Source organism: Beta vulgaris, chromosome 7 (genome assembly GCF_026745355.1).
Source record: "Beta vulgaris subsp. vulgaris cultivar EL10 chromosome 7, EL10.2, whole genome shotgun sequence".
Lineage (NCBI taxonomy): Eukaryota > Viridiplantae > Streptophyta > Magnoliopsida > Caryophyllales > Amaranthaceae > Beta > Beta vulgaris.
Genome location: NC_079208.1, coordinates 15,080,365 through 15,106,071, shown reverse-complemented (window position 1 = coordinate 15,106,071; position 25,707 = coordinate 15,080,365). Strand labels below are relative to the sequence as shown.

Sequence of the window (25,707 nt, the reverse complement as noted above, 5' to 3'; positions counted from 1 at the left end):
ACAATGTAGGTTGACTTTTCGATGAGAATTCGAAATGCATGTTCTACTTGATAGCTTTTGTAATAATATCGTGCAAAAAAATTTATACATAAATGTTAGTTTTTGGAGTTGCATTTTTGATTTAAAAAATAGTTACATAAAGTATATAATGATATAAGTTGTGCATTATCAATTATAAAATTAGTGGAACAAAAAAAACACATGAAGTACACAATTACACAACCACCACCAAAAGAAATAAAGAAACTGGCTAATAAAAATAACGAAATAACGAAATAACAAAGAAGATACAACAACATACAACTCTCTCTGGATTGATCCATTGGAACTTTTCTTCTACAGAGTTTAATTATCACACGAAACTTGGGATTTGCAGGAGAAGATTCCGGGCAAATAGGACATATCAACAAGATTGGAATGTCGGATATTCCAAGGTTTCTTTCATAAGCTTTAAATATTGGAAACTTGGATCTTCCACAAATTCATGGTGAGAATTCAGAATTCAAGAAAACCCAGATAAAGTCTTGTGTAAGTTGATGTGTAACTGTTCCATTTTTCATTTTTTCATTGTTTTACTTCCTCGAACACAACGCCCCAAGTTTAAACAAGGGTTCAATTTCTAATTCTTTTTAAATTTTTAAAAGATTATTGTGTAGCTCTAAAAATTAATACGGATTTTTTGGGGTTTAGTTGAAAGTTGAAACCCTGTTTTGTAGCCAGTGCTAATACAATAGTACTACATTTCTAAATATTTTGATTGTTTATTGATGTTCAGCTTTAATCAATATATTGCAGGCATTGTATCATCAATTGTTGCCAATTGAATAATTTATGAATCAATTTGGTTATCTGAGAAGTTCAATAGGATTGAACTTTAGGTTAATAATCAGATTGTAGTCTTTTCGGACGAAACGTCGTGCGGTCCATTGAATCACTGAAATCATGAATGTGGTGGGAAGGTTTGGAAGCCTGATAACCCAAGGTGTATATTCAGTTGCCACCCCATTTCATCCTTTTGGTGGGGCAGTTGATATTATTGTTGTTCAACAGCAAGATGGCAGCTTTAGGAGCACACCTTGGTATGTACAGTTTGGTAAATTTCAAGGTGTTCTTAAAGGTGCCGAGAAAGTGGTCCGTATAAAGGTGAATGGTGTTGAAGCTAGCTTCCATATGAATCTTGATAATTCTGGTGAAGCTTATTTTGTAAGAGAAGCCGATTTAGGTGAAAGCAGTGAGAAAAATAGTGTGTTGAAGGATGATAGGGAAGCAATCCTAGAGCATAGTTTTAGTGTAGATAATAGCCAGTGTAATATAAATAACGAGAATGCAGAGAATTTCAGATTGCAGAGTACTTTATCTGACCCTGGGATCTTGACAGAAGATTATTCTCCTTACAATCGGTTAGAGAGGAACGATTCTGATGCGTGTAGGTTTTATGATTTTCAAGATGATCAGTCATTTGATGACTCTGTGGAGTTGGCATCTGATTATGGATCTAGTCGATATGACGCTATGGAAGCTGTGGAAAATTTTGTGGAAGCACAGGGTTCGGACTCGGAAATGGTCTTGGTGAGTGTAGATGGTCATATTTTAACAGCACCTATCTTATCATCTGAGCATATCACCGAAACCGTGCAACTGGATACACCCCAGTTTCATCTTGGGCCAGGTAAAGGAAATGGGTTTTGTGAAGATGATAGAGAGTTTACTGTCGGGGAAACTACATGGGACTCTGAATATCTTAATGACCTAGGGGCCTCCTCAAGTTTACCGGATTCTGTCATTGCTTCCTCCGAAAATAAAAATACTCTTTCAAGTGAGGGTCTTACTCGTGTCATAACAATTGAGGGGAATGCATGCCAAGATCAAGGAAGGGAAGGCAATAATATCCAACAGTCAGAAGTATGCCATGATGAGGGTATTGACAGCATTCATGAGTCTTGTCAAGAAATTACAGATCCTAGTCATGAACAAACCGTTGCTTTAGTTGCTTGTGAAGATTTTAGAAAGAGTGGTTGTCAAGTAGAAGAAAGCGGGGACATGCATGAACTTGAAGCTGGTGGAGATGGGAAATATTTGCATGAAGATGGAAAAGTTGAGGATGAACATCTTCCTGAAGCTCAGAATGATAATACGAATTATGCAAGCCAAGATGAAGATGGCAACAGTGTTAAACATCAGGGTGGAGATCCATATGTGACAAGCGATTTTGAAGATACATCTCCCAGCAAGAATAAAGATAAGTTCCGAAGCTGTTTGGATTTGATCAGCGCAGAGGTTGACGAATCCTCAGAAAGTGAGGGCTCACCTTCGGGGGGTGGATCAAAAGCTGAATTCATAGAAGATAAGTCTTCACAAAACATTCAAGTTTCAGATAAGGCTGAAATTCTATGTACATTAGAAAGATCAGGTGATAGTGGATCACCTACTGATATTAACAACCAAGGTGTGGTGGAGCCTGAGACAGATGGCGACTCATCTGCTTCTGTTTTGGCTATAGCTGAAGTTAGTGAACATGAGGAAAAGATTTGTAGTGATATAGAAGCTAATGATCCTGATTTTACACTAATAGGAAATGGTTTGGTATGCAAGGATGAACTAGAGAGACCAAAGTCATTAGCTGAGAGTGATATCTGTAGTACTGGGGGAATTATCTCTGAAACCATATCAGATAGGAGTGAAGATCGTGAACCACTCACCAGGAGTTCATCTGAACTGACCCTAGCAAATATAAACCCAAGTAAGGAACTTATGCTAATTTTTTTCTCTATAGCACGACATATTATTTGTTTGTATGTTACCTAAAAGTACTTGCTAATGAATGATGTCACCTAAAAGTTTTTAACCTCTGGAAATAGTGTAATATTCTCATTTTTTCTTCCCTCCATTGACTTCATTTTGTTTAACTAAACAATTGTTAATGACTGTGAATGGTGTAAGGATAAATCTAATTCATAGTATTTCAACTTTCAAGACAACAAGTTTCTTGATAAAGTAGGTAATGAAGTTGATTTGTACAATTTTGTTTCGAACAAATTAGTTTATTAACAATCCCAACTATTGGTTGTCTTCCCAAAAGAATCTCGGCTACTAATCAACTCAAAATAATTCCAATGGTTGGGTCATCTATTTTTTATTACTGTCAAACTTTTTGTGGACCTATTTGATTGGTTACAAAAACTGACTTGTCACTTCTTGACTAGCTTGCGTAATTTTTTGTTTCATTGTTCATGAAAACAAGTTTCTTACGACGATTCATGTTAGCCGACTTCATATCAATTATGGGCCTAAGGCTTTCTTGTTATAATGTATGAAGTTCCCTCCCCCCTCCCCCATTCCCAGTCCTTGCTACACCCCTTATCCGCGACTCCTGCTGTCCCAGTCTCCCGTATCCCCTCCCCCTTCCTTGACTTTGGGAAGTCCAGATCCTCGTTCCCTCTCCCTTCACACTTCCAGCAAGCCCATCACTGGAAGAAGCTCCCTGCAACTCATATCGTCGCAAGCTGAGCAATTGCTGCTCTCGGCGCTGCTGTTTTCTTATAGGCTGCTTGGTTTCCGTGCCAAGTTGGATTCTTTGTTGGCTCTCCATGCTGTCTCTGCACATATAATAATGTCCCAGCCATAGCTTTTGGGAGGTCGATTGACACTATACACAAAATACCCCTTGGTCAATCGAATCACTGAACCAGCAGCTACTGATTCCCTTAGTCACATAAGAGTGAAAAAAAACCAACAAATACTCAACTCCAATTAACCCCATCATACCCGCATCACCAGGCAACTCTTTTCACGAAAAATTGGATAATATCAAAACCCTGAAGCTAACATAAATCAAGAAGCACAAGACATCAGAACCAATATTGGCGAGGCTACAATAGAGCAGCAGTAATGAAATGAGGGAGGTAGGAGGAGAGAGAATGTGGGGTGGATTTAGACTGAGAGAGTGCAATGATGAGAGACAGATAGAAAGTCTTAGGATGAAATGACAATAGCTTGTATTGATCACATATAAGGTTGGGCTGTTTTGGGAAGGGGGCCTTTGTATTGGGATTATTTTGGGTTAATTAATAATTGGTCTCATTTTGATGAGACCACTTGTAGTTGTGATTATTGCTTTCAATTTTTTTCTTTTTCTATCATTTGATTATTAATGTATCATTAAGACTAGATCAACCAAAAAAGTTTATGAATCTCGACCATATATCGATGATTGTGCAAGATCTATGTGGTGCAAGCATGTATGGGGATCAAAACAAGTGCACTGCACTGTAGCATGCTTGGATGTAAGTGCAGCAAGCAGACTTTCAGTACATTCTGGTTTACCTTAAATCAGCTGGGGAATTTAGTCTTCCTGGCTTTTGTTGGTTGCTGGTATATATAAGAGAGGCCTCATTATCATCTCAAGAAAAGAGAATCTGTAGACATATAGCATGCTTCTTGATGTTCACTCGTGTGCTTTTCAACTATTAAACTTTGTTGTTTTTGTTCTTTCATATGTTCTTTATGGGTATATAATAAAATAATTGGCGAGTCCGTGTTGCTTGCAGCAGTAGAGATCTCTCTTTGCCGCCACCTACTTCGTCCAGGAATGGGATTGAGTGCTGCTGATGAAGCTTTCAATGCCCATCGCTTGTCTGAGGAAGACTTTAGAAGTAAAGCATCATCAGTAGTGAAGAACGAAAATCTTGTCGTCAGATATAAAGGGAAATACATACCATGGGATCAGGCTGCTCCTGTTGCATTAGGAATAGCTGCATTTGGTTTTAATTTTTCCATGGAGTTCAAAGATGCTATACCTGTGGAACAAGAAGTTACTTCAAACTTGGGGGTTCATGATTCTGGAAATGCTTCTGGACGCAGATGGAGGCTTTGGCCAATTCCATTCAGAAGAGTGAAGACACTTGAACGTTCTGCTAGTAATGCCTCAGAAGATATATTTGTTGACTCTGAATCTGTGTCACGGAGCCCATCCATTGACCGAACCCCGACATCTCAGGGTGGTACTCCTCTTTCAGCAAGTAGTTTAAAGTCTCCTCACAAGAAAATTGTCAGGACTAACATCCCCACTAATGAGCAGATATCATGTTTGAATCTGAAAGAAGGTCAAAATGATGTGACTTTCACTTTTAGTACCAGGGTCCTTGGACTACAGCAGGTCTCCATCTTTGATTTGTTTCCATTGCTTTGATATAAGCGTGAGTTTGGACCTCCACTCTATCAACTGCTTATGCTCTTTTATGCTGAACAGGTTGAGGCGCATATATATCTGTGGAAGTGGAATGCAAGAATTGTTATATCTGATGTGGATGGGACAATTACTAGGTAAGATTTATCTATCCTCATGGAATATGGTTTCCGCCAGAGTTTGTTCAAGGTTTCTTGTTGATTGCATTGCAGTAAATGTGAAATCTTTTGAGATTTGGTGACATTCTATGCTTTTTATTTATTCTGAAAGTAGAATTGTGAACTTGACTTTCATGCCACAAGGAATTTTGAGCTTATTGCAGAGCAGTTATTACATAATGGCACTTTTTTCACTGCATTCTTGGGTAGTCATAGTCATTGATTAAGTTTGTACATCCCATACCATAGACTCTAGAAGAACTTTTGTCCACATATAAGCCATGTATATGTTTGATGCAAAATAAGGTGTATGTAGGGTTTTGTTTGTTTCTTTTCTTGCAGTATGCATGACTTCAAGTACTCATTTCTTAAAGGAATATGCTCAAAATCACTTGAATAAGAATGATACTATTATTTTCAAAATATGCAAAAAGAACTCTTGCTTAACAACAATAAAGTGGTTGGTCAATATCCGATGTGATGGAATCATAAAATTTGAGTTCAATGAATAACATAGCTCGGTAGTGACTAGAACATTAAACTGAACCACAAAAGGCCTCTTATTCCAATCTTTGCTTATACGAATCAAACCATTCGGTTTTGTTGCTTGGTCTGTCGAATGATGATGCAGAGTCCTTTTCTTAAAATTTGGTTGAAGACTAGAATAATTACCACTGTGAATCTTGATAATCTTTGCTAATAATACTTTCTTGTATAGAAAGACTTATGATCACATCAACTTAGAAGTTAGGGGACAAAATCATAAATTGCCGACTTTTTGAGTAGTGGATCTAAGTCATTTACTCCCTCTCCCCTATAATAATTGTGACACTTCCCATATTTGAGTGCCACAGTAATTGCAAGCACCTTGTAATATGGCAATGTCTCACTTGTACTCTATTATTTCCCTCTCCGTTGATGGTTCCCATTATCACTTTTTAAATCTACTTTTCTAATAAAATACACTATAAATGGTGCCCATTCCCTCCATCCCTTAATAAAAAGTTATACAAAACCATAGGGTTACCATGTGGAATGTGAAAAAAGATTTCTGCCATGAGGAATTTCCTGAAACACAGGGTTACAGTGTAGAATTTCCCTTCTTAATTGTGTATCTTTATTTTTAAATGATTGCTCTGCTAAGACATGGTTGATATGTTGTCATTCGTGGTTAAATCTTTGTGGCAAATATTGGTTGAATTCCCCTAGGATAAAGGGCCCGGAGGGGGTTAGGTTGGAATTGAAAATCTACAACTGCATGCAGGCTGTACTTTGTAGATAAAATTAACATTTTCTCAGGAGTTCTGGTGTTAGTGTGACATTAGGTCTTGCAGTTTTGAAATCTGTTATAGTGGTATGTTTCGTGTCTGTGGTCCTGTTTTCTAATTCTTCTTCTGATGGATGACATAGTCAATAACATAAGAATCAGAGATGAGGGTTTTTTTTTTTTCTTGTAAGAGAATATAACATCCTTAGAACTTTTGGACAAAACTATGAAGTGTCAAGCTATTTTCATGCAACTTATTTAGTGGCTCATTTGCATATATGAGTTCTAATATTTGATAACTATTTCAGATCTGATGTTCTTGGTCAATTTATGCCTCTGGTTGGAAAGGACTGGTCACAATCTGGTGTGGCTCGTTTGTTTTCTGCCATTAAGGTACTGATTACTCTCTGATTTTGCATTTTGTCTCTCTCCTTGTAGAATATATGTGTGATGACTGTCAATGTGCCACAGGAGAATGGATATCAGCTACTGTTTCTGAGTGCACGTGCAATTGTCCAGGCTTATCTAACTAAAAACTTTTTGTTTAATCTAAAGCAGGTATGATGTTTTGTGTCCGTTATGGTTGAATTTTTATGCTTGCTTTTGTTTTGTTCTTTTTCTAATCCATAATCCAGACAGTCACTTTATTGATAAGATATTAACGTGAATCAAATCGTAACACAAAGCTATGGATAAGAGCTACACTCAATAATCAATGCAAAAAGTAAAGATTAATGAAGAACAGTTCCCGGACAGATGAAGCTTTCCACAAAAGGTTCACAAAGAACCCAAAACATAGAAAATCTCAAATTTTTATATAGTCAAAGCATGTAGAGCTGGTTCTCTGTCATAAATTATTTATAGCAAAACATGATTAATTTTGAATAAAACTTAATTTAGACTTAGATTACGTTGTAGGGCTGTGATTCAAAGAAAATCCTAATGCTTATGCATTAAGTACATGGGCCCAAATCAGGAGCAGCGCAGTAGCAAGGCCCCCATTTGAGGCTTGCAAAATGCCTCTGCAGGGGCCGGGGGGTGGGGGTGGGGGTGGGGATGAGGCATAAAGTTTCGAGGGTCTTGAAAATGATCTGTCCTAAGGTGAAGTTGCCTGAAGCTTCCGCCTCATTTTCCTGGTCTGGGAAGCTGCTTTGCACTGCTTCTAAAGTATCAGTGTGGGTCCGATGTTCCTTATCCAGGGATCAGAAACTCTGTAGCTCTTTTGTGCTTCTTCTTCCTGCTCTTTATCACCAACTTCAATCCAACTTGACTCAAGATACCCCAATGCACTAAGGCTTATTTAAATGCATGGAAATTGATCTACTGAAGGCTAGAGGCGGTCTAACCAAAGATTCGACCTCCCATATCACTTATACACTCATTGGAACGACTTATGTATCCTTTGAACATTATTACACGGGCTCTTCATTGCTTGAACTGATGCTTCTGCATCTTTTTCCCTACGTTCCTTTATTGGAAATAACAAAAACGGGTGACGAACAATCAACACATAATTACTTTCCACTTTTTGGTAATGAGTTTGAAATTTTGAATGCATAAGTGGACTAGAAATTTAAGTAGAATCAACACTAGTCCTTTTTTCCAGATTTTTATTCCTTATACTGTGTGATAATGGCTATAAGCTACGTTCTCCATTCCCTTTAAACTACACACTTTCCTAGTTGGATTTGGGCCCTCACACCTTCTGTCCAGTTGAATCCCCATGTGATGTACTTTCATATTACTTCTTTCTTTCTCTTATACTTTTTCAGTCCATCTGTCATATGTTTTGTTCTCTCTATCTCAATTAATTTTCTCCATGTTCCATTTTGGCATGTCTCAGATTGACTGCTCCATCCCTTTATTACACCTTTTTCTCTTATAATTAGGACCCACACTTACGTACCAACTTTCCACTAATCCACTTTCTACCTTTTCACTCTTACTAAAATGTGTGCCAATATGCTAGTTGAACCAAAGAAGTACTTTTTCCTTGGTTATGGTGAAAAGGCAAGTGTGTAGATTAATTTAGAAGAGAGGTATCAAAGTGGTCTTCCCCATTTTGTTGCCTTCTTTTCATTGTGTTAATCAGAAATTTTTTTTGTTTAATTATGCCTCTGGAAATTTTATGCTATGAATCAACATAGCTTAAGAATCAATAATGGCAGAAAATAAGGAGGAAGAAGAATATCTGATTGATGAACTGAAAATACATTAAAATGTAAAGATATTCAAGCTTTCGAGAGGCTTGATTCTCTTCCAAACGAACTCTTAAAAGCTCACCCAAAATTCTAATCAATTTTCAACATGCCAATTCTTCCCCATCTTCCTTCCTTATCTTCTCTAATTTGTAGTAGTAGTCCTCTAACTAACTCCTTTATCTTCCTCCTCAAGACACTTCTAACTGAATTCTATTGCACTAACTAATATACCTTTCCCCCCCTAACATGGATTCATAGCATCTTACTTGAAAGCTTTTAATGCTTACAGGATGGAAAGACGCTGCCAAATGGACCTGTTGTTATTTCACCTAATGGATTATTTCCTTCATTATTTCGTGAAGGTAAAAAATGTTTTTCCCAATTGTTTACAGTAGTAGTATTGTATAGCTGAATGGGAATTGCTTTGATTGGAATTCTGGAACTGCTTTAGATTATAACTTCTGATTTATTGTTCATTCATGGCAGTTTTTAGTAAAACGACAATCCTGTGTTATGTGGGTAATACTATATCTTCTGAGTTGTATATTTGCAATTTCTACTTTTAAAGCAGGTGACATAATATTGTCACAAAAATAGCTTAATTGACAAGGATTTTGGCTCGATAGTTGCTTGAATCTGTTTTTTTTATATGTAATAGATGGTTCAGCTTTGAGTAAGATAGCCTTTTAGTAGAGATCCAAATGACGCTTACATTATAGTTGATGGTCTAAGTACCTCTCAAAAGATTGATTAGATCTGATATTAGATTTAGTTCTTATTCAAAGGGATATTTTAAAAAAATGGAGAACCACCCCTAAGTGGGTTGTCTATTCTATGAACCACTCGGATAAAAAAAACCTTTTAAGAAACCACTGAGGTAAAAAAACCTTAAGGGGAAGTTTAGGTGGGGGTATTCTTGATTCCCTTGGTGTTTGTTTGCTTAATTTAATGATTCCCTTCACTCCCTGCTTACCCCCAAAGTCCTCTACTCTCATTCCCCCACCCCAAGGTTTCACTTACCCTTTCTTGATTCATCACTGACCATCTCCTTAACCACCCAGCCACCGCAACCTAACCCAATCACCACTACCACTCGACCCCTCCACGTGCCCACCCAACCACGGCCCAATCGCCACCAGAACCGGCCAATTGCCGCTCAACAAGCCACCATAATCGGCCACCTAAGACCACCCAAACACTGCCCACCCAGCACCCAACCAAGCCACCGACCCACGTGAAAACCACCCACAATCAACCACCTAAACCACCACTCACCCACAAACCCTAGAAAAAATGGAAGAATATAGAGAAAGGGAGAGGGCAATAAAAGGTGTAGGGGCAGGAAGGGGAGGGGGAGGATGCGATGGCGCAGTGGGAAAGGGGAGGGGAGACGACGCTGCGGGAAGGAGATGCGACGGGCTTGGCTAATGAAGGAGATGCGATGATGGAATTGACGGGTTGTGAAGGGGGGGGGGGGCTACGACGCGGTGGCGAACTAGGGTTGGGAAGGGCGGCGGCGGTATTGGGGTGGGGAGAGCAGGTGGGGGCATAGCAAGAGAGAGGATATGGTGATGCTATGGTGGAAGGAATAGTAAGAGGAAAAAAGAGGAAAGACAATGTACCAACCAAACAACACTTTAAATCTAAGGGTTTTAATTTCCTTTGCCAATCTACCCCTTTCTTGATTCCATTCCCTTTATCCCGTTGCGACCATACAACCACCCTAAAAGAAAACCATACATTGATTCCATTCCCTAAAAGAAAACCATAAGTATCAATTGTCTTCTTACAACCACCCTTTAATGTAATTGATTCTAAAATCTATGACGTTAGTTAGTTTAACTCGATGTTTGTTATATAAAAGTTGATTAATAATACATGTATATTTGATAACCTTAAACTTTAATAAACAATCCTTAAACTGTAAAACTTATAATGACCAGTAAAAACCTGGAATTAATGAGTTGACATTGGTTAATTGGTAAATTATCCTAAATTATCCCCTAAACCTTGAAAAGAACCCCTTAGACCTTGGATTAGGGGTTGACTATAGTTAGTCCCTCAAATCATCCGAATTTAGAATTAAATCGTTAAGGGTGGTTGTCTGTGAAGAGTGAAGACAATTGATACTTACAGGTGGTCTCTTTGAAGGCTTTCAAATCCGGGTGGTTTAAAGATAGACACCCAACTTAGGGGTGGTTTTCAATAACAAATCCAATATAGTGTACTTATGTCGTGCTTATTGTCTGAAATGTCACCATTTAAAACAGATAAAAACTAAGGGAAGCATGTTAAGGATGTCTTTTTGGATTGCTAGCATCATATGAAATTCCCGAAAGTATGTAAAATTTTACTTTCAAAGACATTTAAAGAGCATTACGGACTTTTTCATCTGATTGAAAAGTTGAGCACACCAAGTTTATGCTGCTTAGTAAGACTTGATCTGCTCCAGGCCGCAGTGAACTCACATAAGATGCTAATAAGTTAGCTGAGTTTTAGAGGGTGAGTGGATATCTACCTTAAAAGATATTAATTTTAATGAGCTTGAGGAATTTTTACTTTATCGATTTTTCTGAGGGAAGGGGTTGGCCGTTGGGGGGAGCGTCAAGTTGACCTATAACAAAGAGTAAGCTTATGTATAGCAAGTGAATGACTTAGCTCCAATTGTTGAAACCAGCTTCAGATCGAAATTCAGACAGGAACTTTAACGTATATAAATCAGTCAGTTCTGTCAGTGAAAATGATACACATAGATATACCAGTAAAAATTATACACGTAGATAAATCAGTCAGTTCTGTTAGTGAAAATTATACACGTAGATAAATCAGTCATTTCTGTTAGTGAAAATTATACATGTTGATAAATCAGTCTGTTGTATTAGTGAAAATTATACACGTAGATAAATCAGACAGTTCTATTAGTGAAGATTATACGAAGTTGATATGTAATAAATATACATGGAGATAGATCCAACATCATACATACTAAAATTTTATATATATATTTCTCAAAAAATCTCTAGTCAAAGTTACCATTTAAAAAGAGCGAAATTCAAAGTGTTGCAACTACTAATAATTGAGGTAGTATATTGTGAAATTAACTACACAAACTGTTACACTTAAAATGACTACTATCATTATTTGACAAAGAGGAAGGGGGAGAGGCCATAAGGATATCTTGTGAGAGAGATCAATTGCTTCTGTTCTCTAATTGATGACGTTCTTATCGATCTTTTATAGCTTGAATGGTATGGTGACAATATATCACAAGATTTTCTTTTAATGAGGAAATGGGGAACATGGGTTCTAGTGGGTTCGTGAGAGTATATGTTTTAGCCTTCAGAACATGTACCAAAATCCCACTAGTTTTACCATTTTTCTCTTTCTCTCTCTCCTTTCGTCCTCCTTACATCAACTTCCACTAACCCTCCACCAACTCATCTCTTTTTCCTTACAATGGGTGTGCTGGTCTATCTATTTCTCTCTCTTACTTTTACTATACCCCAAGTTATACTCTCTCTCTCCTAGCCAATATATATCTTTCTTCCCTATCTCCTGACACGAGGCACCACTCTATTGGTGATGGCTCTCATCCCATGCAGCTGTTGGTCTAAAATCCAAGACCAACTCTTCCTCCCCCATAGTTAGACTAGTCTTTTACAACAAGACTAAATAAGAAGACTTAGTCTTTCTCTTGTATGACCAGGTAAAGACCAACCATTATACAGTCTGAACTCTTAGACATCTCTCGATAGGAGAACATCCAAGGACAATTGGTTATGGAAACTTGGTATGAGAAGAATGGTCTTGGGAAGAAATGTTCTTACAAAATATCTATGAGTTCATAAAACATAATTAAGGAAAATGCATGTCTTCCAATTATGTTTGGGGCTTTTTTAAATGTGTGTTAATTTGTTTGTTACACTAAAAGATTCTCTTCTATGATATACTCTGTGCTGATTGTTGTTGCTCTGCTCATGTACTGAGCCTTTCAGGGTTTTTTTTTGAAACATGTTGAACTCTGAAGTGTTTTGGTAGAATAGTGAGTGAATGCTCTCCTATTTGGGACTTTTAGAAGGTCTTTCAGAATTCCAGCAGTTAGAGCAAGTCCTTTGAGGGGCTCCTGTTTTGAGCATTATATGCAATTTTATTTTTACCCCTCTATTGATAAGGACAGATACCTCCAATGACCTGAACTTTGAGTCGTTGACAATTATTGACATGAACTTTACTCTATGAAAAAAATAATAAAGTTGACCAGTTTCTACACACAATCCGACAATAGCACAAGGTTTTCCTTTTCTGCACTCAACAACAGCTGTTTTGGAGGAAATCTCATCTTTCTGATTAAAACCATGGTGTTAGGGTTATAAAGTGGAAACTTTTCTCACTGTTACTGCTAAAACTGGGATTCATGGATGGTCTTTAAGATAGGAAGTTTTGTCAGGGAAGACTTGCTTTTTAACGTGTGCATTTTGTTGATATCTTTTTAATTACTATAGTAGGCTTTCATTTTGCTCAAGTTTACGTAGATATGAGTTAAACTGATCTTCACTGGGAAACAATTACTGAATTGGAGGTGGCACATTTCTGACATATGTAGTTATGTACATGGGGGTTGAGACACTAGAGGCAGTTCCAAGTGGATTTTCCCATGTATGGACATACAATAGCCTGCAAATGCAATATATTAGTAGTGTCCCAAAATTTCTGGCATTTGTTGAAAGCTAAATGCTGAAGTCATATAGGATTGTCTTAATTCATCAAGAATTGTCTTAATTATATTTGTTCTTGTCTGTATATCCCATTTTTCTCGTATAATAGCTTTTCAGTCTCTTCAGTGATTTATGCATATGGCACTTCGTTGGTGTCCTGTTGACGTGATTCTTGTAACTCATTCAGTACCAAAAGTAGTACAAAATATTATTCCAGTTCTTAAGTTGGTGCTGTCTTAGAATATATCTAGGAGATTACCAACCCACTATCTTAATGTGGCAGTTACGACTGAATAAACCTACAATGCAGATTGCTGTACTTAGTTACCTATGTAAGTGGAGATTAACTCGATTCTATTGGTGTACACATGCACAAAAATGTGTGTGTATTCTGAAATTTATAATTCCTTAATAGATTCGTACATCATATGAATGAGAAAGGAATAATAAATATGTTTTCTATTCTTACATATCTTTTCTGATTGCAGTCATCAGAAGAGCACCTCATGAATTCAAGATTGCCTGTTTGGAGGTAGTCACTTATCAATCTGCATCAATGGGAAAATCTCTTTAATGCCAATCTTATGGATGAAATCTTGTATTAACCTGCAGGATATCAAGGCTCTGTTTCCACCTGATTACAATCCATTCTACGCGGGATTCGGGAACCGGGACACAGATGAGCTTACTTATCGGAAGCTTGGCATCCCAAAGGGAAAAATATTCATAATCAACCCAAAGGTAAATAAAGATGTTCTATAAACATTCTTGTAATGTAAAATTGCAAGTGCTAACGATCTGTCTTACGCCAACACCAACTGAAACTGACAGGGTGAAGTGGCGATTAACCATCGGATTGATGTGAAGTCGTATACTTCATTGCACACACTTGTCAATGATATGTTCCCGCCTACGTCAATGGTCGAGCAGGTGATAATAGGCCTTTTACATGTCAAACAAAATGATTTTGTTGTATTAATATCCATTTTTCTACGTTTTCCACGTTGTCAAAAAAAAAAATCCATTTTTCTCACACAATAGTTCTGCCTGATATTCTTTGTACAGGAGGATTTTAATTCATGGAATTATTGGAAGATGCCAATGCCAGACGTGGATGGTTAGCATTCGAAACATAGTGTCTTATGAATTGCGGCTTAAGGAATTTAATGACCGTGCTCTTTGAGCGAGGACTATTAGTCATTTTTCAACTGGTAATTGATCAAATTTCTGGGGCTATGAAAATATGTAGCATTGGGTAATTACTCAAAAAGGAAAAAGAAATAGTTGCATTCTTTGCTGTACTATTATTTATGCAGGTTTTAGGGCGAAACCATTGGAAGCTCATTCCTGCCATAGCTATTAGCTGTAGATTATGTGATAATTATCTTACTGTAATTTTTCTTGGGATAGATTCTGTATTAATAAGTTAATAATTAATATTGATGAGTGAAATAAGACAGCTTATGCTCTCATGTGAAGTTTTGCCCATTGGCAACTGGAAAATGTATGAAATTGGCGATCTTGCAAGGAAATATTCCTAGAACAAAGTTGGAAGAAACATCTGGACTTGTGGGTTTTCAGATTTACTATAGTAGTGTGTACTTTACCCTGGAAGATCTCTTTAACCACTACATTAAACATCTTACACCTAGATTTTCACAGAATTTAGTGCAATAAGAATTAAGAACCACCTAATTGTTTCACAGAAGCCGGAGAAACTTAGACTCTTGCCTCTTGGTATGTGGTGTTGGCTATATTTAACCACTACATTATTCTTTTTTTTTTTTTTGGATAATAACCACTACATATATATTATGTTATTGCTACACAGTTACATTAGGTTTTTATTTGGGGTGAAAAGCCATCGAATGGACTTCGAAAAGTTACTCCCTCCGTTTCATTTTAATCTACACACTTTGACATTTTACACTATTCACAAATTTTACTTTGACCATCATTTGTGATTTATAAGCAGATGAAAATATAGTCATATGTGATCTTGTTAGATTCATCATAACATGTATTTTATCAATATGTACTTTTTATAATTTTTACAAATACAAAACTAAAGATATATGTCTTCAAAGTTTTACATTGACATGCGTGAAAAGTGTAAATGTATAGATTAAAATGAAACGGAGGGAGTACAATATATTATGATGCCATCTCAAACTAGTAATGTGCTTCAGAATTTGACAAGTGAGAGCAATATTAAATATGAAATGATAAAAAATGCAGTCATCTACATTTTTCCTTTAGAAAAAAATCAACTGATGAAAAGTAACTTCTTCAAGCGATTACAATTCTTTAAGACAGTAATTAGTTATAGTCTTGTGCTATGTTCTGGTACGAAACATTTTTATTTATTAATATTGTACTTTAAAATGATAACACTAAATACAACTTGATCTTGTGGTTAAAACTTTAGGTATTGTTTGGTTGGAAGCTATTTCCTTTGGAAATACAAATTCCTAGGAAATACATTATGGTGGTTGTGTTTGGTTGGAGGGAAATGGGAGAAACATAGGAAATACAAATTCCAAGGGAAATAGAATTTCCCATGAAACATGGGAAATCACTCACCAAGCCCCCCCTTGGTGAGTAATTTCCTAGGAAATGCAATTTCCTAGGGTGTCAACCAAACAATTTTGTCTAATTCCTAGGAAATTAACACGGGAAAGAATTTCCCATGAAATATAAATTCCCATGGGAAATTACTTCCCATGTGACCCAAACGAGACCTTAGTATATCAACTCGAGGTCATGTGATTGAAGCCTATACTATGCAATTTTCTATTTTTTTTATTGCATATGTAACACAAATTCAACTTCTACATTATAGATGAGTAATGAGTAATATATTAATATATCTTTGCATTGGAAGTTATATTACCTATCAAGTTTTGTTTACCATAATAGTGATAATAAATATCAAATCAATGTTGTTGCATTATAAAAATCTCTAATGGACCCACCAACCCTTAATTTATGCTTAGCCTTTTACAAAATAAAAAGACACAGTATTACTACCTATTCAATGGAGAAATTTCAAAAAATTATATTGTAGTTATTTTCAATTAATTATAGTTAGGAACGAAAATGGAACATTCTTTATGACTTGAAAAATGATATTACAAAATTTGTCGCGTTGAATCAACTAATGATCCATTGTATAATATGAGTTCTTCCGCGGGTAATAACTGTTGATCTTAAATATATACACTTAAAAATTATATAAGACTAATCTATTTAATATAAAAGGTATCCTTTAGACCTGAGTAACTTTTTGTCCTAAATGGGCCACTTTTACTTATATACAAGTGATTCTTTAAGGCAAACAACTATTCTTTATTTAAAAATGACTCATTTTGACTTAAAAGAGTGATCTATTTTGCGAAAAGTGAATGATAGCACAAAAAAATTATTATGAACCCGGTACTCAATACTAATTGAAAGTTATGAATTTTTGGAGGTCGTCACGTGTCATTCAATTAATTTTTTTAAAAAATAAACGAATTACACGCAATGACTCGGGGCTTCCCGGCCGGGGCAACAACTAGGTCAGCATGAAATACAATGAAATAAATAAAGATTAGTAGAAGCATTTACATAAAAATGATAGTATTAAATAAAATGATAGTATTAAATAAATATATTTTAAATTATTGTAAAGAGACTCTTAACTTAATACTCCCTCCGTTTCCTAAAGATCTTCCCTCTTTCTGTTTAAGTGCGTTTCCGAAATATCTTCCCTCTTTTACTTTATTCCTTATTTGGAATTTTTTCCCTTTTTACCCTCTCATGTCTCTATCATATGGTCTACCATTACATTATTAATTCAATTTTACTCCCTTTCTCTATCCTACTTTAACCCCTCTCTCTCTCCTTCTTTTCCCACCCCACACACCACACACCACACAAATGGATCATCCTTAGTATCTGCAGGAACAGTAACAAGGAAGATCTTCAGGAAACGGAGGGAGTATTCCTTTGTTTTTAAATAGGTCCAATGATAAGAGGTTTTTAGTGTGTCGTCAAGGCACCAAAAAGTGCTTTCCAAACAATATTTATAAGTCCTAACAAGCAATTACTAAGAAAATAGTAAGGGCAAGTCAAGGGTCGATCCACAAGAAAATGGGATTAATTAAAGTCTATCAGTCCAGACTACCTAATTGAAAGGTATTTGGGGGTTTGAAATGGTTTGGTAACAATTATGACTAGCTAAAAACTAAAACTAACAAATAACAAGAGTTTAATATCAAATAGAAGACACTAGAGTTAAGGTTACTAGTATGAATAGAACGGACAATGATTGTTGATGCGATTGTGAAGAATGAGACGATATGCAAGTTTAGTTTCCCTCTAAAATACTCGAGTCCTCTCTCGAATGGTCCTCAAGATAATCACTTAATCAATCAACTAAATCCTCTCTCGAATGGTCTTTAGTTAATTGATTAAGAGATTAATAATTCGGAAAACCCTAATGAAGGATCCCCTTAATTTCTACCAATATCTTGGATAAAAATTAAGTTGATTCTTGGGGATGATAAAAGAGTTCAAAATTCGATTTAAGAATATTTGAGTTCAAAATACCAAAGTATAAATGTGATCAATATCTATCCTAAGGTTTCAAAACACCAAGATCAATGCATAACTTCTTTAGAACACCACAATCTCATCAACAAAACATCTAAAACCCTAATTCATACTTTCACCCTAACCCTAGATACGAAACTACTCACTAATCATGGATTCTAAGCAATTATACATAGAATCTATGACTAATTAATCTAAGGGTAAACATGATTAAAAGATAATTAAACTAATATAAATCGCAATTATAAGAATAATATGAGAATGAAGATCTAAAATAAACTAAAAACAAGAACAAACGCTAAGAGAATGAAACAAAAACTGAAACATCGAATTAAAATTCAATGAAAAGTACCTTTGATGTTAATGGAATCACAAACTAGGATTAATGATCTCAATTCTCAATCAAAACTCAAGTGTTTTCTCTCTAGTATAAAACCCTAATAAACTCTCTAAAAAATTAGAATAAGACGTAAGTTCTCGAAATAAAACAAAAACTCGTTTAATGAAGCCACGCTTCATTTTTCGAAAACAACGGGTGCGGGCGCACCAAGCATTGGTGTGGGCGTCTCAACATCAGGTGCGGGAGCACCTACCTCTTCTGCCTCAGCATTTGCAGCTTCGTCAAATGGTGCGGGCGCACCAAAGTGGTGCGGACACACCTTATGCTTGGTGCGGGCGCACCAAAGTGGTGCGAGCACACCTTATGCTTGGTGCGAGCGCACCAATGTGGTCTATTTCTTTTGTATTCTTTATCTGCTGAGGTGCGGACGCACCACTTGTCTGTGCGGGCGCACCATTGTGTGCAGGCGTCTCCAAACGCACCTCAAGCTCCTTCGCATTCTCTAGCTCGTCCCCTTAAGCCATGTCTCGCGTTACTCGGCCCTGAAAAGGGTCATACCTGCAATAAAAACACGAGAAAACATAGTGAAAGCATATGTACTAGAAATCCGATCAAAATAGATCGAAAATCTAGCAAAAATGTCACTATGATCAATCAATGATCAAGTGAGGAGTTAGAAAGGAAAATGAGGAGAAAAGAGGGGATAAAAGAGAATAAGGAGGACCAAAATAAACCAAAAGGAGGTCATAAAGTGCGTTAAAAACGCACTTATCATCCAACAGTTTCACTTTTATGTTTGTCAATGCACAACTTTGATCATTAATATATCTAATTATATATTTGTGAAAATTATAAAAAGTTGATAAAAAAAATTCATTGAAGCAAATCCAAAAACATTATATAGTCAAACTAAGATGTTTAAATAGTGCAAAACTCAAAGTGTTGCACACAATGAAACAGAGCGAGTATGATAATTTTATTGGTCCTACTACGAGGACTTTTCCCATCGCCTTTGGCGAGTGGACTAATCCCCTACGAGAGTTTGCATTTGCATGAGTAACTCAAAGGGCAGCATTCCTCCCATTTGGGAGTTTTTCCACACCCAAGGCTCGAACCCGAAACCTTGATGAAAGAGCGAGAGGCCCTTAAGGCCTTAACCACTTACGCCAATCCTACTTGATTACAGAGCGAGTATAATAATTTACTAGAGTACATTTTGTTCTTCTACTTGCATTTCTAGATTTAGCAACATCGATGAGGAGTCGGATGGCCAATTTGCTAATTAATATACAATATTTTTTCCAATTATAGTACATAACATAATAAATTCCATATTCTGTTTTCCGGGCGTTAGGAGCCCACAATTTCCGGGCGTTTTATGTTGGGAAAGATCACAAATAATCTTGCAGCGGAATAATATTCGTTTTCCCTTCTATGTATAAACAAAATAGGCTAACAATTATATCTCTATGATATAATAAAACAACTCACAAAGTGTTTATAAAATATAAACTAATATTCGATGGTATAACTCAAAATGTAATGTTTCTCAATAAATATGAACTATCTTACAATGTTACAATTTCTGAATGAATTAACTATCAATCTGATTACATATTTATACTCACCCTATTACTAAGAAACTAATGATGCAAATTATTGCAAAACATTTGCCAATAAATGTTTCTTTATTTCTCACTTCTCTCCTTCTTTTTCTCTCCTTTTATTTCTCTTGTTCTTTTCTAATTAAATCTTTTCCAATTAAGGAGGAATAACCAACAAAATCTCCCCTTCCGACTTATTATAAATTTTTGATAAACCCGCTTCCCCTCGACATACATCAAGCTTTTGAACGGTCAATATTTTGGTCATCATATCTGAGCCATTGTGGTCAGTATGGATCTTTTCCAAATGCAATAGCTTGGCTTCAAAGACCTCTCGTATCCAATGATACCTTACGTCTATATGTTTAGAACGAGCATGAAAGGTGGGATTTTTCCCCAGATGAATAGTACTTTAACTGTCACAATAAAGTATATAATTTTCTTGTATAATTCCTAACTCTTGTAGGAAATTCTTCATCCACAACAACTCTTTGCAAGCTTCTGTCACAGCAATATACTCAGCTTCTGTTGTTGATAAAGCAACACATTTTTGTAATCTTGATTGCCATGATATAGCTCCCCCTGCAAAAGTCATCATATAACCTGACACTGACTTTCGCGAATCAATATCATTTGCCATATCTGCATCTGTGTATCCTTTTAACACAGGATCTCCTTGACCAAAGCATAGACACATTTCTGACGTGCCACGTAGATACCTTAATATCCATTTCACCGCTTCCCAGTGTTCTTTTCCTGGATTAGAGAGAAACCTACTAACAACACCTACTGAATAGGCAATGTCTGGTCTTGTACAAACCATAGCATACATCAAACTGCCAACTGCAGATACATAAGGAACTTTATCCATCTCTTCTTTTTCTTTATCACTTGTAGGACATTGTTGAGAGCTTAATTTAAAATGACCTGCAAGTGGAGAGCTCACCGGCTTAGCCTTATGCATATGCAACCTCTCAAGTAGTTTCTCTATATATCTTTCCTGTGACAACCATAACCTTTTATTTTTCCTGTCACGGGAGATTTTCATGCCATGTATCTGTTTTGCTGGTCCTAAGTCTTTCATGGCAAAGAACTTATTCATCGCCTTTTTCAAATTGGCGATTTTATTAGTATCATGGCCAATGATTAACATATCATCAACATAGAGGAGTAAAATGATAAAATCTCCGTCTGTAAATCTTTTAATGAACACACAATGATCTGATGTCGTCTTGTGGTAGTTATGGTCCTTCATAAAGGATTCAAATTTTCGATACCACTGGCGTGGAGCTTGTTTTAAACCATACAAGCTCTTATTTAAACGACATACCATATGCTCTTTTCCCTTAACCTGAAATCCCTCAGGTTGTTCCATATATATTTCTTCTTCCAAATCCCCATGTAGGAAGGCTGTTTTCACATCTAGCTGTTCAATTTCTAAATCCATGCATGCTGCCATCCTAGAACAACTCGTATTGACGACATTTTCACCACTGGTGAGAATATCTCTTCAAAGTCAATACCTTTCTTTTGACTGAACCCCTTCACAACCAACCTTGCTTTGTATCTTGGTTGCGGATTATTTTGTTCAGTCTTCAATCTGAACACCCACTTATTTTTGAGTGCTCGTCGACCATTTGGTAATTGTACCAAATTAAATGTATGATTCTCATGCAAGGATTTTATCTCATCTTGCATGGCTTGCATCCACTCTTTATGGTGGTTATCTCTTATAGCCTCTTCATAAGACTCTGGCTCTCCCCCTTCAGTAAGCAATTGATACTCACCACTAGCAAGTCTTTCTGGAAGTCGTCTATCTCTGCTAGACCTTCTTAATTGTAGTGGTTGACTCTCTTGTTGTGTCATTTGTTCCACATTCTCATTATTTTCATCCTCGTCATCATCTATATGTTGAGGTTGATCTTCTTGGTGTACTTCTCCCCCGTGATCATTAATAATATCCTGAGAAGGACTTGGATTCATGATTATAGGTGATTCTTCATGGGATGTTGTTGATTTTCCCACTTTTTGTGTGTCTTCAATGGTTTGATCTTCAAAGAAGACAACATCTCTACTTCTGACTATCTTTCTTTCAGTAGGACTCCATAGCCTATAACCGAACTCATCTTCGGGATAGCCAAGAAAAATACATTGTTTTGTCTTGCTATCAAGTTTTGATCTTTCATCCCTCGGGATGTGGACGAAGGCTCTACAACCAAACACCTTTAAACTTTCATAGTAAACTTTTCTCCCAGACCATATCATTTGTGGAACATCACCATCAAGTGGAACTGAAGGAGAAAGATTAATCAAATGAACTGCAGTCTTTACTGCCTCCCCCAAAAAGATTTGGGTAACTTTGCGTGTGATAACATCGAACGAACTTTCTCCGTGATCGTTCGATTCATTCTCTCAGCAAGACCATTTTGTTGAGGTGTTTTTGGGACAGTTTTCTCAAGCTTTATCCCATACTTCCTGCAATATTCTTCAAATGGACCTCTATACTCACCACCATTATCGGATCGCACACATTTCAATTTCATGCCAATTTCTCTTTCTACTTTTGCATGAAACTCCTTAAACGCGTCAAAGACTTGGTCTTTACTTTTTAAAAGAAAGACCCACACTTTCCTGGAATGGTCATCAATGAATGTAACAAAATATGATGCACCACCAAGAGATTTCTCTGTCATAGAACAAACGTCTGTATGAACCAAATCTAGAACCCGGGGTCTTCTAGATGGTGGATTTCTTCGAAATGAAACTCTATGTTGTTTTCCTGCCAAACAATCAACACATGATTTCAAATTAACATCCTTCAATGGAAGGAGTTGCTTTCGAGTGAGGATTTGCAATCCCTTCTCACTCATATGTCCGAGTCGCTTATGCCATAGCTCGGTCGAAGCTACATTCAACTGTGAGCTGAGCTTCCCACTTGTGACATAAAGGGTTTGTTGCTTCTTTCCATGAGCAACAATCATCGAGCCTTTTGACAATTTCCACTTTCCATTTGAAAAGTGATTTGCATACCCTTCATCGTCAAGTTTACCAGCTGAAATCAAATTCAGCCGAATATCTGGAACATGTCTGACATCGTGTAGTGTAAGCTTACAACTTGTATTGGTTTCCAAACAAACATCTCCAATACCAATAATTTTGGAGGATCCATTATTTCCCATCCTCACAAAGCCAAGATTGCCGCTAGTGTAAGATGTGAAGTAATCTTTGTTTGCAGTTAGATGATATGAAGCACCTGTATCAATCACCCAACTACAATCTTCATTTGTAAGGTTATAACATGAGTCATCACCTACAAAATAAACTTCGTCACCAACTGCTGTAGCCATGACATTTTTCGTGTCTTCATTATCACTACTCTTGTCATTCTTTGACCTCATGTCCCGCTTCCATATTCTACATTCACTTTGCTTATGTCCTGCCTTATGACAATAAAAGCAAGTGAACCTCTTCTTGGATTTCGATCTGCCTCTCGATTTATCTTGACTTTGGGAGCTTCTAAAAATTGGTCTCCCTCGACTTTCAACAATGTGTGCTTCAGTTTGATTATTTGTGGAGGCAAATTCTTTCCTTCTAGCTTCTTCATTAAACAAGCTATATTTCACCATGTCAAGAGTGAGTTTACCATTCGGAGCTGAATTACTCAACGAGATAACAAGAGTTTCCCAGCTATCGGGTAATGAGCTAAGGAGTAACACTACAAAAAAAATTGGCTATAGAGGCACATCATTTGGCCGACTTGCCTCTAAAACCCCCTTTTACCATCACATAAACATGGTTGCCTCTAATTATATGGTTTTTAGTGTCAAGTATATTCTGGTGCCTCTAAAGATACATTTCAGCATCAAATGAATGTTGGTTGCCTCTAAAACCATGTTTTTAGCATCACATGAATATTGGTTGTCTCTAAATTCATATTTTTAGTATCACATGAATTTAATTGTCTCTAAAACCATTTTTTTTAGCATCAACTGTAGTTAGCTGTCTCTAAAGCCATGTATTTAGCGTCACATGACTTTCGTTGTCTCTAAAGCCATTTTTTTCAGCATCAACTGTAGTTATTTGTCTCTAAAGTCATGTATTTAGCGTCACATGAATTTAGTTGTCTCTCAAGCCATTTTTTCAGCATCAACTGTAGTTAGTTATCTCTAAAGCCATGTATTTAACGTCACATGAATTTAGTTGTCTCGATAGCCCATTTTTTTCAGCATCACATAGATTATTGTTGCATCTAAAGATATTTTTTTAGTGTCACTTGAATTGTATAAGGGAAGGGGGGACACCATTCCCATGTTAAAACAATTAACTATCACTTAGAGGAAAAAAGCTCTCATAAAACTGACAATCCCGCCATAACATCACCATTAATTCTATAAAAACAAGGTAATCCAACTTTAACATGTAACGCCCCGACCTCTAAACATCATTTTTAAGTTAATTAATCCATTAGTTGCAGCGGAACCTAGATGGTCGTGCGCTACTGCCGTATTTTCCATTCGAGAAAATACAAGGCAAACATTCGTTCATGACGCTAAACATATTATAGTTATTAAAATAAGCATCTTAATTATATTAATATAAATATCTGAGCATAGATGATTACGTAGTTATAGTTAAACCAAGTTCGTGTTCTAGTGATCATAGATTTAGATTACATAACCAATATAGTTTTCATAATTTAAAGTAGTTGACCATCCTCACTTCTACGCCATCCCGTCATCTTCATCGGTACCTAAAACCAAAAGCAACATCGTGAGTCGAAACTCAGTAACATACTACCCTAACAACGTAAATTCATTTCAATTCATTTTATTTGCAAACAGGGAGAAGAGAATATAGTAAAGCATATTTCAAAATAATAGCAAAGTAAACAATTATAAATATCATCTTGATACTTCATAAGTTCCCATTATCTTTTCATCTTTTAGCTTGGTAACTGGCGAGTATAGACATGTGATGACCCTCAAGGAGCCCAGCTCCCTTTTTGGGTACACCAACATGTGATGATCCTCAAGGAGCACAGCTCCCTTTTTGGATACACCATCATGCGATGATCCTCAAGGAGCCCCGCTCCCTTTTTGGATACACCGCTCGCACCAAAATAGCATGTGATACCCCTCAAGGAGCCCAGCTCCCTTTTCGGGTGTACGGCGGGTGCGAAGGTACGTGCACGACCATAAAGTAGATAAGCGTAACATTATACTGCCATAACCTCTTTCACTTTTATTTATAATGTTTCGTTCGTTTAGCATTCATCGACATAAGCCATAAATCTTTCATCAATCATACTTGAACATCAATAACTCATAGATCATCATTTACGAAAATCATTCAAAGACACTTTAATCCCACAATCCATATAAAAATCACATAGCAAAATCCTTAACATAATTATAAACATCATTTCATAAACACATTTCGAAGGGGATCGTGGGTGTTAGCAATAGATGTTACCTCGATTCCTGCATAATAACTTGAAAGCCGGGGGAGGCTGTAATATCCTCTCCGTTTAATCTAATCATGAAATGACGCAACAAAATATAAATATTCGATTTATTTTAACAACTGACCTTTATTTATTAGTGTTACTTTTATTATCGAAGATCGTTGTTGACGCTACATA

The 25,707-nt window shown here is 36.5% G+C and overlaps 1 protein-coding gene across 3 annotated transcripts; it reads left to right on the top strand.

Annotated features, from left to right (window-relative positions):
• Nucleotides 1-209: 209 nt before the first annotated feature.
• LOC104898771 (phosphatidate phosphatase PAH1) lies at nt 210-14,998 on the top strand. Of its 3 annotated transcripts, none has more exons than XM_010685875.4 (11): nt 210-528; nt 796-2,740; nt 4,551-5,155; nt 5,249-5,322; nt 6,919-7,003; nt 7,082-7,168; nt 9,101-9,173; nt 14,015-14,058; nt 14,139-14,267; nt 14,358-14,456; nt 14,592-14,998. In XM_010685875.4, the coding sequence occupies exons 2-11, from the start codon at nt 943-945 to the stop codon at nt 14,646-14,648; spliced, it is 3,051 nt and encodes a 1,016-aa protein (XP_010684177.1). In that variant the 5' UTR covers nt 210-528; nt 796-942; the 3' UTR covers nt 14,649-14,998. The 3 variants fall into 3 exon arrangements, with proteins under 3 accessions (XP_010684177.1, XP_048490157.1, XP_010684176.1); XM_048634200.2 differs by having other exon boundaries at nt 211-487; nt 4,548-5,155; XM_010685874.4 differs by having other exon boundaries at nt 211-528; nt 4,548-5,155.
• The last annotated feature ends 10,709 nt before the right edge of the window (nt 14,999-25,707 follow it).